Source organism: Centropristis striata, chromosome 9, assembly GCF_030273125.1.
Source record: "Centropristis striata isolate RG_2023a ecotype Rhode Island chromosome 9, C.striata_1.0, whole genome shotgun sequence".
In the NCBI taxonomy this organism is placed as follows: domain Eukaryota; kingdom Metazoa; phylum Chordata; class Actinopteri; order Perciformes; family Serranidae; genus Centropristis; species Centropristis striata.
The window spans coordinates 39,259,027-39,275,817 of NC_081525.1; the positions used below are offsets into that span (position 1 = coordinate 39,259,027).

General features: G+C 36.1%; 1 protein-coding gene across 1 annotated transcript in view; it reads left to right on the forward strand.

Annotated features, from left to right (window-relative positions):
- The window catches only part of polrmt (polymerase (RNA) mitochondrial (DNA directed)), a 90,422-nt gene that overhangs the window by 30,941 nt on the left and 42,690 nt on the right, over nt 1–16,791 (forward strand). Inside the window, exons 9-14 of the mRNA XM_059341990.1 lie at nt 517–756; nt 4,642–5,427; nt 6,797–6,919; nt 9,635–9,757; nt 13,799–13,978; nt 16,226–16,312. Of these exons, the coding sequence (XP_059197973.1) occupies nt 517–756; nt 4,642–5,427; nt 6,797–6,919; nt 9,635–9,757; nt 13,799–13,978; nt 16,226–16,312 (1,539 nt within the window). The remainder of the gene's footprint in view (nt 1–516; nt 757–4,641; nt 5,428–6,796; nt 6,920–9,634; nt 9,758–13,798; nt 13,979–16,225; nt 16,313–16,791) is intronic.

Below are 16,791 nucleotides of genomic sequence, written 5' to 3' on the forward strand. Positions count from 1 at the left end.
GTTGATATGACTCCAAATGGCTTCAAGCTATTTTTGATCATTTGATGTTTTTGTTCCTTATTATTGTTAATCTCTCTTGGTTCCTTTTACTTAAAAATTGGATGACTAATTTATATAAGTTAGAGTAATGAGTAATAAGCTTCTTTCTTTTCTCTCTTTTGTGGCTGCTTATTTCTTTTGTTGATAAATAACAGATTGTACATTTCTAATTTTTAAATTTACTTGAGTTGTAGCAGGGTAATAAGGCGTAATAAGCTGCTTCAGCCTTTTCGGTCCAAATGTCTATTATCAATTTTCTCTCTCTGTTTACATGTTGTTTACTTTGATCAATGTTTTTTTTTCTTTTTTCTGGATTGTTTTGATGACATGTATTGACCGAAATAAACAGATACGAAACGAAACGAAATGGTAAAAGCTGCTTTGTGGCTTCACACTAAAACAAACAAACCTTTGCTGAGTGATGACTCTCCTCACTAAACCAAAACAACTAAACCACTTCTGTGTTTCTCCCTCTAGGAGTACGACGTCCTCCCCAGCGAGCAGTGGTGTAAGCTGGAGGCGGAGCACAGTTCAGGCCCCACGCTGCAGGGGGTCGAGACCCACTGGCCGTACGCAGTAACGGTGGAGCTGGGCACGTACATGATGGAGTTGATGGTCAAAAACCTCAAAATTAATAGCGACATCCTGAACCCGGCTTTTGACAGGAAGCGCATCCCCATCATCTACCACATGTACACCTTCAGAGACACCCGGCAGGTACGGTTCTTCTCACAGGGATACCAAGGAGACCGGCTTTACCTGGAGTTTGTAGTCGTGTTGCCATGGTAACAGGATTAACCCAGACTCAAAAAGAACCTTTCAGATGGGATTTATGTGGAAATATGGTCAAGGATTATATTAAAGGGATCTCCTGAAAACTAATATTGAAAAGGATTAAAAAATAAAACACAATTATATTGTTTCTGTGAGAACAGTCCATCAGTCCAGTAGTTCTAAACCTTTTTGAGTTGCGACAAAATGACCAAAAAAAGGAAACATAATGACCAAAAAAAGACACAAATTGACCACAAAATGATCAAAAAAGACACAAAATGACCAAAAGAGACACAAAATGACCAAAAAGACACAAAATGACCAAAAAGACACAAAATGACACAAAAAAGAAACAAAATGACAAAAAAAGACACATATTGACCAAAAAGACAAAATGACAAAAAAGACACATATTGACCAAAAAGACAAAATGACTAAAGAAAGACACAAAATGACCCAAAAAATAAACAAAATGACCAAAAAGACACAAAATGACAAAAAAAAGACACAAAAGACCAAAAAAAGGAAAGAAAATGACCAAAAAGACACAAAATGTTCAAAAAGAGACACAAAATACCAGAAAAGACACAAAATGACTAAAAAAGACACAAAATGACCAAAAAGACTAAAACACATTGACACATGAACACTTTAACACAGTGGAGACAGAGCTGACTTCCAAAATGATTTGGCGACCCCCAGAAATCATCTCGCGACCCCAATTGGGGTCCCGACCCCAAGGTTGAGAATAGCTGTGTTAAACAATAGTGTAATAGTTTTTGTAACATCTTAAAAATTTCACATGAATAGTCGTTTATACAGTTGACGTAGTTGCAAAGTTAACAGTTTAATTCATATGGAAATAACCACAGTAGAGCAGAAACAAAGACTCGACCTTCACTTTGGTCCAGAAGACGTCTGTCACTCTGAAGCTGCTTGCTGCAGTGTGAAGCTCCAAAGAGTGAGAATTATAAAACCATTTGCCCCTTGTGTGAATTGGCAGGGGGAACAGTTGAGGAAGATGAATAGGTTCCAGGCTAATCCCTTTTTTAGTGTCCCCTTAATTGGCTCGTTGATTTACTGCCACGGGACCCTGCAGGAGGGTGAGCCGAGCGTGTTAGAGAGAGAGGAAGAAGGAAAAAGAGAGAGAGAGAGAGAGAGGAAGAAAGAAAAAGCGAGAGAGAGAGAGACTGCACTGCAAAAAAAGCCAACTTGTATTTTTTGGCCTAAAACAGTGATTTAACCTCCTGTGACCCTGCGTCCTCATATGTGGACATTTCATTTTAGGTTTTCTGGACCTTATATTTCATTCTGCTTAACTATAACTATGCACTCTAGAATAAGAACAATACATCAATCAGTGTAAAAATCAGATGGCAGTATCTTGGTAAAGTCAATGAACAGCTTTTACCCAGACAAAAGTGGACCAGGTACCAAAGCTGATCAGATTTTATGGTTAAAACTTGTGTATTTGTGCTTAATAATGTTTGTAGTTTCATGTTCTGTGCAAGTTTGACTATTTTTAGCATTAGCAACAAGCTACGACTGCTAATCAGGAAGTATTCATTTGAAAACGAATAGACTTTTACTATCATTCTTCAAATGAGAGGGTGTAAATGTAAGGAAATAAAACGTTTTATTCACTGGTGAATTAATTGCGTTATACAGTAAAATGAACCCATTCTTTTTTTTCAAAAACTAATTCCTGTTCAAAGACAATGCTTAGTTTTTGTATTTATCAGGTCCTACAAATCCAAAAATATCTAGGAGAAACTAACAATACATACCAAACAAAAGCTTGGCTCTCAGGAGGTTAAGTTGGTAAAACTTGGAAATATAAATTATTGACATTTAGGGCAATAATGTAAGTTAGCACAACAAAGGAAGCCAGTTGTCTGCTCAAAAACAAGTTGGTGAGTTGTTGTTACTTATATCTTTAAGTTGGGGTTCACAACAAGGGACAATAGTTCTGATAACTCTTATTTCTTTGTTGGGAAATTCGGTCATTAGCGAAAGCTAGTGGCTAACTGATGCTAGCGGCTAACTGATGCTAGCGGCGCTGCTTGTTACAGCTACAAGAGTAGCCATTAGCGTATCAATGCTAACTCAAAATTGTGGTCGCAACATTAGCTGACATTTCATAGCGGCGTTACATTCGTGCCAATTCAGCACATTGCAGAAGTTAGCAGAAGTAAGGATTAAAAGTTATTACAATGTAAAATTATAAGTTAGTACAACTTACAGTTGAGTTGACAAAAATCTGAATTCAGAGTTAAAATTTTATCGAAGTTTGTTGCCTTTAAATTTTGAGTTCACCCAACTTTTTTTCTTTTTTTGCAGTGTGTGGACTTTTTGGACTTGATGCACTTTGACACTGTTGCAGAATTTAGTCCATGTGTTTTCCACTTCTCCCTCTAATTTCTTTTGTCTTATTCTCCCCCTCACTTTTATTTCTCTCTTGGAGGTTAGCCCATCAGGGGAGCAGCCTAATGATTTTACAGCACAGCATGACGGTCTGACTCATGCAAGCAGTGCTGAGGTGTTTTCTTATTTTTCTGTCAGGTTACTGTGTCTTTTGGTATGATATTTCATATATAAGTCCAGTCCTATATGCTGAATGCGTGAGTTAAAACTAGGACACAATAACTCTGTCACATTAAAGCCATGGCCTGGAAAAACAGTGTACCATGCTGTTTCCTGACCAGGGTTTTACATAATCTTTTGGAACTTTATTTTTGTAAATGTACACTACCGGTCAAAAGTTTTAGAACACCCCAATTTTTCCAGTTTTTTATTGAAATTCAAGCAGTTCAAGTCAAATGAACAGCTTGAAAGGGTCCAAAGGTAAGTGGTGAACTGCCAGAGGTAAATAAAAAAAGGTAAGCTTAACCAAAACTGGAAAATAATGTACATTTCAGAATTATACAAGTAGGCCTTTTTCAGGGAACAAGAAATGGGTTAACAACTTAACTCTATGGAGTCTTGGGCTATTTTGTCCATTTTTGAATTCTTTTCATGTCTTTGTAAGTCATTTTGTGTCTTTTTTAGTCATTTTGTGACTTTTAGTGTCTTTTTTTGGTCATTTTGTGTCTTTTTTGGGTCATTTTGTGTCTTTTTTTGGTCATTTTGTGTCTTTTTTTTGGTCATTTTGTTTATTTTTTGTGTCATTTTGTGTCTTTTTGGTCAATTTGTGTCTTTTTTTGGTCATTTTGTTTATTTTTTGTGTCATTTTGTGTCTTTATTGGTCATTTTGTCTTTTTGGTCAATATGTGTCTTTTTTGTCATTTTGTTTCTTTTTTGTGTCATTTTGTGTCTTTTTTTAGTCTTTTTGTGTCTTTTTGGTCATTTTGTGTATTTTTTGGTCATTTTGTGTATTTTTTTTGGTCATTTTGTGTCTTTTTTGGTAATTTTGTGGCCAATTTGTGTCTTTTTTGATCATTTTGTGTCTTTTTTTGGTCATTTTGTTTATTTTTTTTGGTTATTTTGTGTCTTTTGGTGTCTTTTTTTTGTCATTTTGTGTCTTTTTTTTTGTCATTTTGTGTCTTTTTTTAGTCCTTTAGTCCAACATAAAATGTGATTTTGAATCTTTTTTTTTACTTTCAAAACACTATCATGCTCAATAAAGAATTTTAAATGTTGCAAATGTGCATTAATTTCAGAGTACACTGAGACATTAAACTGCATCATTTTCATTTTCACCATCAAGTTGGTGTGTTCTAAAACTTTTGACCAGTAGTGTATCTATGAGAATTACATTCAAACACATTTTCCTGTCTTGTCATTTCTGCTAATTCTAATTAAATTTCCTTTGAATGTTTCACCCTAAAGATCGGCGTCATCAAGCCCCACCCCATCCTGGTCCAGATCCAGCAGGAGGCCGTGGAGGCCAAGTTGACCTTTGACTCCTCTGCGATGCCGATGCTGTGCCCTCCCGTGCCCTGGACTTCTGTCAAGTTTGGAGCCTACCTGCTGACCCCCACCAAGCTGATGCGCTCAGTGGAAGGGGCCACGCAACACGAGGTGTTGCTGGAGAAATGCGAGAACCTCCGAGCGGTCCTGGACTCTCTCAACCAGCTGGGGAGCTGCGCCTGGACTGTCAACAAACCCTTGTTGGATATTATTATCTCCATCTTTAATGATCGGGGGAGTGATAAGCTAGACATCCCTCCTCCTCTCACAGAGGCCCCCAAAATACTCCACTTTAATCCCCAAGATCCCACTTATACTGCCTCTGAGAAGGCCCAGATGAAGAAGAAGATGGTTGCTGCCAAAAAGAAGTACAATGAGATGCTCAGCCTGCGTATTACTGCTTTATATAAACTCTCCATCGCTAATCACATGCGGGACGAGATCTTCTGGTTCCCTCACAACATGGACTTCCGAGGACGGACCTACCCCTGTCCTCCGTACTTTAACCACCTAGGAAGTGATGTCACACGGGCTCTGCTTTTGTTTGCAGAGGGGAAGCCCCTCGGCCCGAAGGGACTGGACTGGCTAAAGATCCACTTCGTCAATCTGACGGGACTGAAGAAGAGGAGCTCAATAGAGGGACGGCTGGAGTACGCTAACAGTACTATGGAGGACATCCTGGACTCTGCAGACAACCCTCTCACTGTCAGTTTGTCTTTATTTTTTATTTAACCTTTATTTAACCAGGGAATATCCCATTGAGATTAACCCATTTAGGCCTAAAAGGATGTAGTTGACGTGTGTCTTAGCCGAAAAAATCCCACAGTTTCTTTCTTATGGTTTATTGAAAACCTGTTTGAGCATTACAAACAATAAACTGCAGCAATCCAAAAAATAATAATAATTATGAGCACGGTCAAAAACTAGTGTGCTCTCCTCGTCTCCATAATCCTAATTAAAACAAAGTAAGCAATTATGACGTTACACACATCTCAGCCAATAAGAAAAGTGCAATTCCTACGAACCAATAGGCATTCCTACAACTCCAATAAAGAACTATGAACTATGAACTACACATCTGAATTATTTAGCAGCTTCTCCACAATGTACAAAATGGCTCTAACATGTACGAAGGCAGCAGTCCCAATATTGCCTTATAAATGAAAGCATACCAATGACTAGCTTTATAGCGCTTCCCATTTAATTAGCTTCGTCCAACTATACAGTCATGGTTCCACATAGCAAAAGCTGCTATTTTATATATCTAATATCTAAAAATATGCAGATTTTTAGCATAACCTCTTTCTCTCCTACTGGGGGAAGGTCAGTTTAAGAAGAATATCTGTGATAACCAGTGGCGGTTCTAGACCAGTTTTACTGTGGGGGCCAAGGAGGGGCCAGTGTTTAATCAGAGGGGCACATTAGCACATGAAAATATGGCAAAGATGATATTTAAGCATTCAAAATCTTTGAATGTCTTGAAAAAGACACAAAATGACCAAAAAAAGACACAAAAATGACCAAAAAAAGACACAAAATGAGAAGACAGAATAACCAAAAAAAACCCACAGAAGACATAAAAATGACACAAAAAGACACAAAATAACTAAAACAGACATAAATGACACCAATGACAAAAAAGACACAAAATGACAAAAAAACACAAAATAACAACAAAAAAAGACATAACAACAGACACAAATTTACCAAAAAAAAGACACAAAAAGACAAAAATGACCAAAAAAAGACACAAAATGACTTACAAAGACATGTAAAGACATGAAAATGATTCAAAAATGGATCAAATAGCCCTTTAAGACTCCATAGAGTTAAACTATTATACAATGTAACATTCTGGGTTCCTTTTGTGTACAATGAGATATTGTTTGAACAAAAAAAGGTTAGAATTGTTCCATTGTTCATTGTTATAAATTGATCATTTTATTATTAATTTGACACAGGGGCCTCAGCAGGGGCCAAAGGCTTCTTCTGGTGATAACAAAAAGTGAAAAGGTTTTCTGGCAGTGTTTATGTATGATGATGATGATTATGTGCTGGTGTTTGTCTTTCTCAGGGTAAGAAGTGGTGGATGGAAGCAGACGAGCCTTGGCAGGCGTTGGCCTGCTGCATGGAGATCGCCAAGGCTGTGAGATCTCCAGACCCAACTCAGTTCATCTCTCATTTTCCTGTCCACCAGGTAACATCTAGCAGAATTTATTATTATTTATCTGTTTGATCATCGACAAATGTAACATAAGATAAGATAAAACTTTACTTTGCCCAGGGGAAATTACTGTGCAGCAGCTGCAATACAAATTGGTGGGAGTCCAAATATAAAGAGTGCAAGTATAAAAGAGTTAGATAACAATAGAGGGAGAGCAGGAGAACAATCAAACAGAGCATAACAGCTGAAATGATGTTTTTACTGTCCATCTCTCCACATGAGCAGGATGAGTTAGAGATGATAACCACAGGAAGTGTTAATGTGTTTTAGTCTTTTGGGTCACTTTTTGGGTCTTTTTTTTGTCATTTTGTGTCTTTTTTGGTCATTTTGTGTCTTTTTTTGGTCATTTTCTTGTCAATTTGTCTTTTTTGGTCATTTTGTGTCTTTTTTTGATCAGTTTGTGGTCAATTTGTGTCTTTTTTGGTCATTTTGTTTCCTTTTTTTGGTAATTTTGTGTCTTTTTTTCGTCTTTTTTTTGGTCATTTTGTTTCTTTTTTGGTCATTTTGTGTCTTTTTTGGTCATTTTGTGTCTTTTCTGGTAATTTTGTATCTTTTTTGGTCATTTTGTGTCTTTTTTGTGTCTTTTTTGGTCATTTTGTGGTCAATTTGTCTTTTTTGGTCATTTTGTTTCCTTTTTTTGGTCATTTTGTGTCTTTTAAAAAAAAAAAAAAAGCTTTCCTGTGGCACAATCAGTCTTCGATAAGACTTTGCAAACCAAAGATTTAATGATATATTCATTATTCTTCAACAAAGATGAAAAATATAAGATTATTACACAGATCATCTTTTGGAATTTAGTATGATAACACGTCGCTCCAGCTTATAGCCTCCTTAAAATAAGGCTTGCCACTCGGTCGTGATTTATTGTGCTGTTTTAGAGGTGCTGTACTATGATCAATCAATCAATCAATATCCTTTATTTAACCAGGTAAAATTCATTGAGATTAAAATCTCTTTTTCAAGAATGACCTGGCCAAGAAGGCAGCACCATGATACATTAAGAACAATCAACCACAATTCTCATACACCATATTCAATGGTGTTTCATTAATTCATTAATTCATCAATTAAAGTACATACAAGATCAGATAGACCAATCATCTAACACAGTAGTTCTCAACCTAAAGTAAAGTAAATATTACGATAGCAGTAAACTACTATTTACCATTTAAAGATATAGTGGAGCAATGGCGTCTCTCTCTCCCTCCATGTGTGTTTTAAAGAGTCCCTGTAGCCTGAACATTAATAACGGATAGACACTAGAGACACATTTAAGTCAGAGGCCACATTTAGATTGGATTTAAATGAAAAAGATAAATTCTACAGCTGTTAAAATAAATAAATAAATATAAATATATATATATAATTCACTGATTACTTTAAATTCCTTGTGAATGACTTTTAATTGATCATCAGTTAATTGTGTAGTGATTTCCTTTGTCTGATGCCAATTCCAGTCCAGATGTTGCTCTGAATGATGCTGTTAATTAAAGATGTTAATAGATAATCCAGCATTAAGTGCAGCATTCACTTAGTGGCTTTGGGCTGTGGGACATGATAATGTGTTATTATCAACTAACAGCCTCAACCCAATGCTTTCCTCTCATCTAATGAGGCAATATTTTTATTATTGGCCTTTTCTCTTTCTTCACTTCAATTTCTTTGTTGTTATTATTAAATCAGCTATTCTCAACCTTGGGGTCGGACCCCAGTTGGGGTCGCGAGATGATTTCTGGGGGTCGCCAAATCATTTTGGAAGTCAGCTCTGTCTCCACTGTGTTAATGTGTTCATGTGTTTTAGTCTTTTTGGTCATTTAATGTCTTTTTTTTTGTCATTTTGTGTCTTTTTTGTGTCTTTTTTTGGTCATTTTGTGGTCAATTTGTGTCTTTTTTGGTCATTTTGTTTCCTTTTTTTGGTCATTTTGTGTCTTTTTCTGGTAATTTTGTTTCTTTTTTGGTCATTTTGTGTCTTTTTTGTGTCATTTTGTGTCTTTTTTGGTCATTTTGTGTCTTTTCTGGTAATTTTGTGTCTGTTTTGGGTCATTTTGTGTATTTTTTGGTAATTTTGTGTATTTTTTGGGTCATTTTGTGTATTTTTTGGTCATTTTGTGTCTTTTTTGGTAATTTTGTGTCTTGTCTGGTCATCTTGTATCTTTTTTGGTAATTTTCTGTCTTTTCTGGTAAATTTGTATCTTTTCTGGTAATTTTGTATCTTTTTTGGTCATTTTGTGTCTTTTTTGGGTCATTTTGTGTATTTTTTTGGTCATTTTGTATCTTTTTTGGTAATTTTGTGTCTTTATTGGTAATTTTGTTTCCTTTTTTGGTCATTTTGTGTCTTTTTTGGGGTCATTTTGTTTCTTTTTTTTGGTCATTTTGTGTCTTTTCTGGTCATTTTGTGTCTTCTGGTCATTTTGTATCTTTTTTGGTCATTTTGTGTCTTTTTTGGGTGATCTGAACTGGGCGTGTGAAAATCTGTTCAGTGAGCGTTGGTCACGGACAACATGCATGTAAAATTGGGGGTCGGGACTCAAAAAGGTTGAGAACTACTGCTTTAAATCACCTGTTCTTTGTGTTTTTTTCACCTGTAACCTTCCTCTCTGTCCTGCCCTCTCCCAGTCTTCACCAATCCCTGTAATTCCTTCTCCTCCACATCACAGATTTAATCTTTCCTCTCCTCCTCTCCTCCAGGACGGCTCCTGTAATGGTCTCCAGCACTATGCTGCTCTAGGCAGAGATGTTATTGGTGCCACATCAGTCAACCTGGCGCCCTGTGACGTCCCCCAGGACGTGTACACCGGAGTAGCACAGCAGGTCGGCACCAATATGCTGTTTATTTTGCATTGTTTTGTTCCTTTTTACGAACTTACTTGGACTTAAAGTTGCACAACATAACTGGTTGATTTCAGTTTTTTTTTATTGTTTATTGGATCCCCATTAGTTGTCACCATGGTGACAACTAACAGCAATTCTTCCTGGGGTCCCTAAAAAGCAAGACACATAACAGTCACATTCACATGCATCATGCATACACAGTACAAGTATATACATACACTACCGGTCAAAAGTTTTAGAACACCCCAATTTTTCCAGTTTTTTATTGAAATTCAAGCAGTTCAAGTCAAATGAACAGCTTGAAAGGGTCCAAAGGTAAGTGGTGAACTGCCAGAGGTAAATAAAAAAAGGTAAGCTGAACCAAAACTGGAAAATAATGTACATTTCAGAATTATACAAGTAGGCCTTTTTCAGGGAACAAGAAATGGGTTAACAACTTAACTCTATGGAGTCTCGGGCTATTTTGTCCATTTTTGAATTCTTTTCATGTCTTTGTAAGTCATTTTGTGTCTTTTGGTGTCTTTTTTTGGTCATTTTGTGTCTTTTTTTAGTCATTTTGTGTCTTTTGGTGTCTTTTTTTGTCATTTTGTGTCTTTTTTTGGTCATTTTGTGTCTTTTTTTAGTCCTTTAGTCCAACATAAAATGTGATTTTGAATCTTTTTTTTACTTTCAAAACACTATCATGCTCAATAAATAATTTTAAATGTTGCAAACATGCATTAATTTCAGAGTACACTGAGACATTAAACTGCATCATTTTCAATTAAATTCTGGAAAAGTTGGTGTGTTCTAAAACTTTTGACCAGTAGTGTACATAATACAAGCACCTACACATACATACATACTCACACATATACACAGACACATTCAGAGATCAGTTCATTAAGAGCTGTCTCTGTACAAGTTTAAACACAAACAAAAAATACAAAATAAGGCGTTCTGCAGCTTTACAGATATCAGTCAACTGAATTTAACCTAATTTCTTTACTCAAAACAGCTTTTTTCAATTCCCTTCTAAATCCTGATTTCTTACACTTCAGAATGAAGCAGTACGGAAGTCCATTCCAGTATACAATAACTCTGTCCAATACAGTTATTTTCAGTGCATTTGTCCAGGTCTAGGTAGTCTGAAAGGACAGCTGAAGGCCTGTCTGCTATCATAATCATGTGATCTTGGTACGTACTAATAGAGAAAACAGGCTGCTGGGTTTACACAAAGTACAAATATTATTCAAATACAAAATAAGACTGCAAGCCAATCTCTCCTCTACTTTCATCCAGGAGAGTTTATCATGCATATCATTTACATTATTCCTAATAGAACAGTGAAGTGCCAGTCGTGCAGCTCTATTCTGAGCCAGCTGGAGTTTAGCAAGTTCTTTTTTTGAGGTGCCAGACCATATTGCAGGGCAGTAGTCAAGGTGGGACAAGACTAATGATTGAATAACAAGCTTGATTGTTGTGTCAGTTAAGTATGTGCTGCATTTAGAATATTTTCAGCACTTAGGTTGCTTTAAGACAAACCTTTCTGACAGTGAACTGAAGCCGTTATCGATACTCTCCATGGACAAAAACATTAGGTTTATAACGCTTTATATTAAGATCCTTGTAATAACCATTAATTAACAAGTAATAAGGCCCTTGTAAGTCCTTATAAGATGCTTATTAACATTAATGTGTGTTTATAAGCTTATATAAGTGTTAATAATGGCATTACAAACACCCATGACCCACCCATTATGTCTTTGCCATGCCTTTATTAATCTTATTTTGTTTGCTTATTGATATTAAAATATACTTTATTGCTCATCTATTATAAGTTAACTATAAGTTTACTATGCTTTTTGCAACTACCGGATCTAAAGCGAGAACAATGCCTTATTACTTGTTAATTAATGGTTATTAAGGACCTTATTATAAAGCGTTACCAAACATTAATTTTAGATTCCTACGTTTATTTTGCATTGTTTTGTTCCTTTTTACGAACTTACTTGGACTTAAAGTTGCACGACATAACTGGTTGATTTCAGTTGCAAGGCACGTTGCAGTTGCTGAGCTTTTTTTATTCAGATGAGTCGTTATATCCCACCGTGAGTGACAGATTAGGCATTGAGAATATATTTGACATTTCTAGCTTAAGATCTCACATTTAAAAGTGCTTATTTTCTCGTGTTTTGCATCACAGTGCAGTGACAGTATTTTGCCCTATCCAAAGGCTCAAGGGGCAAGTGTCTCTACAATGCTATCAAAGAACCCAGCTGGCTGTGAACCTGAGTATATTTGAGCAGATACAGTTTGAAGCTAATTGTAATGTACTGAAGGAATCACAGTGGGCTGAGGGGAAACTCTGTGCCTGGTCGTTACCAAGTGCAGTGACCGTAATTGCAAAGTACATTGTGGGGTTGTCAGCGAGTCGAGGCTGACTGAAAGTGGAGTACAGTTCGCAGAAAATAACTGCAATGCCCACAGGTAAAAATACGACAGGGAGATAGTGTCCTGCAGCGAACTGCAGCGAAAAAAGACACAAAATGACCAAAAAAGACACAAAATTACCAAAAAAAGACACAAATTGACCACAAACTGATAAAAAAAAAGACACAAAATGACCAAAAAAGGAAACAAAATGATCAAAAAAAGACACAAATTGACCACAAACTGATAAAAAAAGACACAAAATGACCAAAAAAGACACAAATTGTTCGGTCATTTTGTGGTCAATTTGTCTTTTTTGGTAATTTTGTGTCTTTTTTTTATCAGTTTGTGGTCAATTTGTGTCTTTTTTGGTCATTTTGTTTCCTTTTTTGGTCATTTTGTGTCTTTTTTGGTCATTTTGTTTCCTTTTTTGGTCATTTTGTGTCTCTGCAGACAACCCTCTCAATGTCAGTTTGTCTTTATTTTTTATTTAACCTTTATTTAACCAGGGAAAATCCCATTGAAATTAAGAACCTCTTTTTCAAGGGAGCCCTGGCCAAGAGGCAGCAAACACAGAATACAGTTACATATTTTTGTGTCTTTTTTTTGGTCATTTTGTGGTCAATTTGTCTTTTTTGGTAATTTTGTGTCTTTTTTTTTATCAGTTTGTAGTCAATTTGTGTCTTTTTTGGTCATTTTGTTTCCTTTTTTGGTCATTTTAGTCTTTTTTCGCTGCAGTTCGCTGCAGGACACTATCTCCCTGTTGTATTTTTACCTGTGGGCATTGCAGTAACTGTAATATGATACTGTTGATTTTATCAGGCTTGTGAAATAGCCAGCTACCTGGATAAATAAATCTTGTTACCTCGTAAAGATAAGCTGTACGATAAATGACAGTGGCAACAGTCACATTATTGTAGATGTGAAATCTAGTAGAGCTGAAAATTTGGCCCACAGTGTAGTTTTATTTGGCCCGCGAGGCAATACCAAATTATTACATTATCATTGTACTATAAAAGCTGACCCGCCGGTATTATACAGCGCATTTACCGCTAATACTACAAATCCCACAATGCCCTGCTGTTGTTTTGGCGCGTCAATCAGGACAGAACCCAGAAACGCTCCTCTGTGACAGTCGTCATAGCAACCTCAAGCTAGAGCTGTCTCCCAGCTACCCCTTCCCAAAAATGGAGAAAAGAAAGGCAGAATTTATTAACCTGTTGAAAAAGTTTATTTTGATATTTAAATCAGAAGGATGCAAATAGAAAAGAGGCATACGATTTTTATTTAATTTTTATTTAATAAATTAATGACATTGATGTGTTTTTTATTTGAAATTTGATTTTGCATGTCTGCACTATTTAGTTATATATTGTGTGTTTATAAGCGTTGCTGGTTCCATATTTAATGTTAAACCAAAACATGTTTGGTATATATTAAAAGGTTTATTTGTTCAATGTTGGCCCGCGATTTTATTCAAGTTTTACATTTTGGCCCATTGTGTATTTGAGTTTGACACCCCTGCTTTAAGACATCCATCTGTTTTGACATTTGCATGTTGGTAAATGACACATCTAGGTTTATCTTTGACATGTCCTCGTGTTTCAGGTGGAGGAGTACCGAGCACGGGATGCAAAAAGCGGTGTGAAGATCGCCAAGGTCCTGGAGGGCTTCATCAGCAGGAAGGTGGTGAAGCAGACGGTGATGACTGTGGTTTACGGGGTCACGCGATACGGGGGACGCCTCCAGATCGAGAAGAGGCTGAAGGAGATTGATGAGTTCCCAACGGTAGAGTACAGTCCTGGTGGTGGACGGGGGCTCCCCACGCCCTGCATACTGTTTTATTTTTAGTGTTGCATCAGCATGTATGACAGTGTGACCTTTCAGCAGAGGACCTCCTCTATATGGAGCAGCCCTTCCTCTATATATATATTCTTACATTCTCATAATGAAGCACGAGGTCTTTCTACTGACTCTTTCCTCATTGGAAGTCGTTCCTTTTATGCACGGGCATTTATTTGCACATCGCCGTCATGCCGTGAGAACTAGATAAATTAAATAAACAAATCATAAAGTGAGTGTCATATAATACAAAGCATTTTCCATAGAGAATAACATTCAAGAAATATCCTCCAAACATAAAAATACCTTACATAATGTACTCGATTTACTTAATAAAATAATAATATGCTTTGTTTACATTTTACATAAATTGAAACGCAATTAGCGCACCACGTTACTGCGTGAGCATCTTAAACATGTGTAACATAACGTAAACATACCTCATTGGCCGCATTAACTCAAAAGGGAGTAAGAAAGGAAACTTCAAAGTCGGGTCTTATTCAATCTTTGTATCGTTATTCAGCATCTTCTTATCGTCATCTTCTAATTATAGTATATAGTTTAGTTCCGCTATGGAATACACATCTTTCCCTGTCTGTGCATGAATTTAAAATATATTATTAACAGAAATATGATCCTTTTAAAGTAAATTATTAAATTGTTGACTCAACTTATAAAATTAACTTAAACTGTATAACTGTCTCTGACTGCAGCTACATTGGGTGTCATGGCTCCATTGTCTCCTACATGTGCATAAAGGCATTTATCACACAGTTGACAGTAACATTTAATTGTACACCCATAGGAATTCCATCAGCTTCGACCTTGACATTAACCCTCTGTGGTACACATTATGAGTGTTTTTTGTCTTAAAATAGGCTAAATAAGCATAATCTGAAAAAAATGTATAATTCTTCTTCTTTTCTTTTCTTTTTTTTTTGGGCGGGGGGGGGGGGTTTAAAAAATAATTTTAACACATTTATTTAATAAACGTGTAAAAGATTCAGTAGCTTCAACAGGTTACAATACATAACATTTTAAATTTAAAAACATTATAAAAGGAACTTTTTTAACCCGTTTCTTATCTGAATTTTGCTGGCAACATTGTACCATTGAACCAAGGATTGAAATGAATGAATAGTCTAAGTGTGTGAAACTATCAAAAATTAAGGTTTACTCACCTATCAGTGGGAATTAGTTTTTTTCCAGATGGAAAAGGGTCAGGAAATTACAATTTGAGTGAGTTTTTGTGGTGCAAAATGGCAAAGCTGTTTCCTTTGGAAAAGTCTGCAAAATAGGGTTTCAATATGGCCGCCTGGAGATCATGTGACAATTTAAAGCATTGCTATTGGTTCCCTATATTCTTCCCTCTTTTTTAAAGTATCGCATCACTCAAAAATATGCATTGTAGAAAATTGACAGGCCAAAAATGGGTCCAAGTGAGCTGCACGGAGCAAAAACAGATGCTTTTAAAAATTCCTCTAATGAAGTTTATTTATATATTATCTTTATTGCAGTGAAATAAGATATTTCACCAGGGAGGCCTTGAGTTTAATACAACAGCAGATACATTTGATATCCTGTGCACAGTCATTATGAATCTATTTTTAGCTCAGGACCATTGCACTTTGATGTGGCTGGGCATAAATGGTTCTTTGATGGGCACATCATCTGTCAGATGACACCATGGCGGCAAAATGGAGGCATTTAATCTTCTTCCAGCTCTGTAGTGCTTATTATCTCCCAAATAGCTCTATAGTTTCTTACAATAGTTGGAGTTAATCTCATTGTGTGTATAGATGGGATCGGCATGATCCAGCTGTCAGTGTATCTACCACCTCACAGGCAGAGGATTGTGCTAAATGACTTCGGCATAATGTCCCTAATTGTTTAAACAGGGAATTAGGGGGAAGTGTAATTGTGAGTGATTACAGGGGGATGGATGGGGGAGATGAGGCTGAGATCGTATCGCTGTAATGATGAGAAATAGACCACGTGCATTCAGTGCTGCAACTTTTATTGCTTCTATTTGCATTAAACGTTTAATCCCGAATAATAATTATGTGGAAATAAAAACAATCTATACTTTGTTTTAATGAGAAATGCAGTGGAGCAAAAAAAATGTGTGTGCCAATGTGTGTGTGGTTGTGTGGAAAAAATACACAGCATAATAATAATGTGTTGTGTTTGCAGGAGTTTGTATGGGATGCATCTCATTACCTGGTGGAGATGGTGTTCAGCAGCTTAAAGGAGATGTTTACAGGGACCAGAGAGATCCAGGTGGGTTCATTACATCTACACACAATGAAATACATACCAAGGTTATAATAGTTTTGGATTTTTCATTAGTTTTATTTCGTTGTGAATTTTTGTTTTCAAATTCAGTTAGTTTTAGTTAGTTTTTAGAGTGAGTTTTCTAGTTTTAGTTTGGTTTTTATTTTTTGAAAATGCTTGTCTGTTTATAAGCTTATATAAGTGTTAATAATGGCATTACAAACACCCATGACCCACCCATTATGTCTTTGCCATGCCTTTATTAATCTTATTTTGTTTGCTTATTGATATTAAAATATACTTTATTGCTCATCTATTATAAGTTAACTATAAGTTAACTATGCTTTTTGCAACTACCGGATCTAAAGCGAGAACAATGCCTTATTACTTGTTAATTAATGGTTATTAAGGACCTTATTATAAAGCGTTACCAAACATTTATAATAGGTTATAATAGTTTGGGATTTTTCATTAGTTTTAGTTTT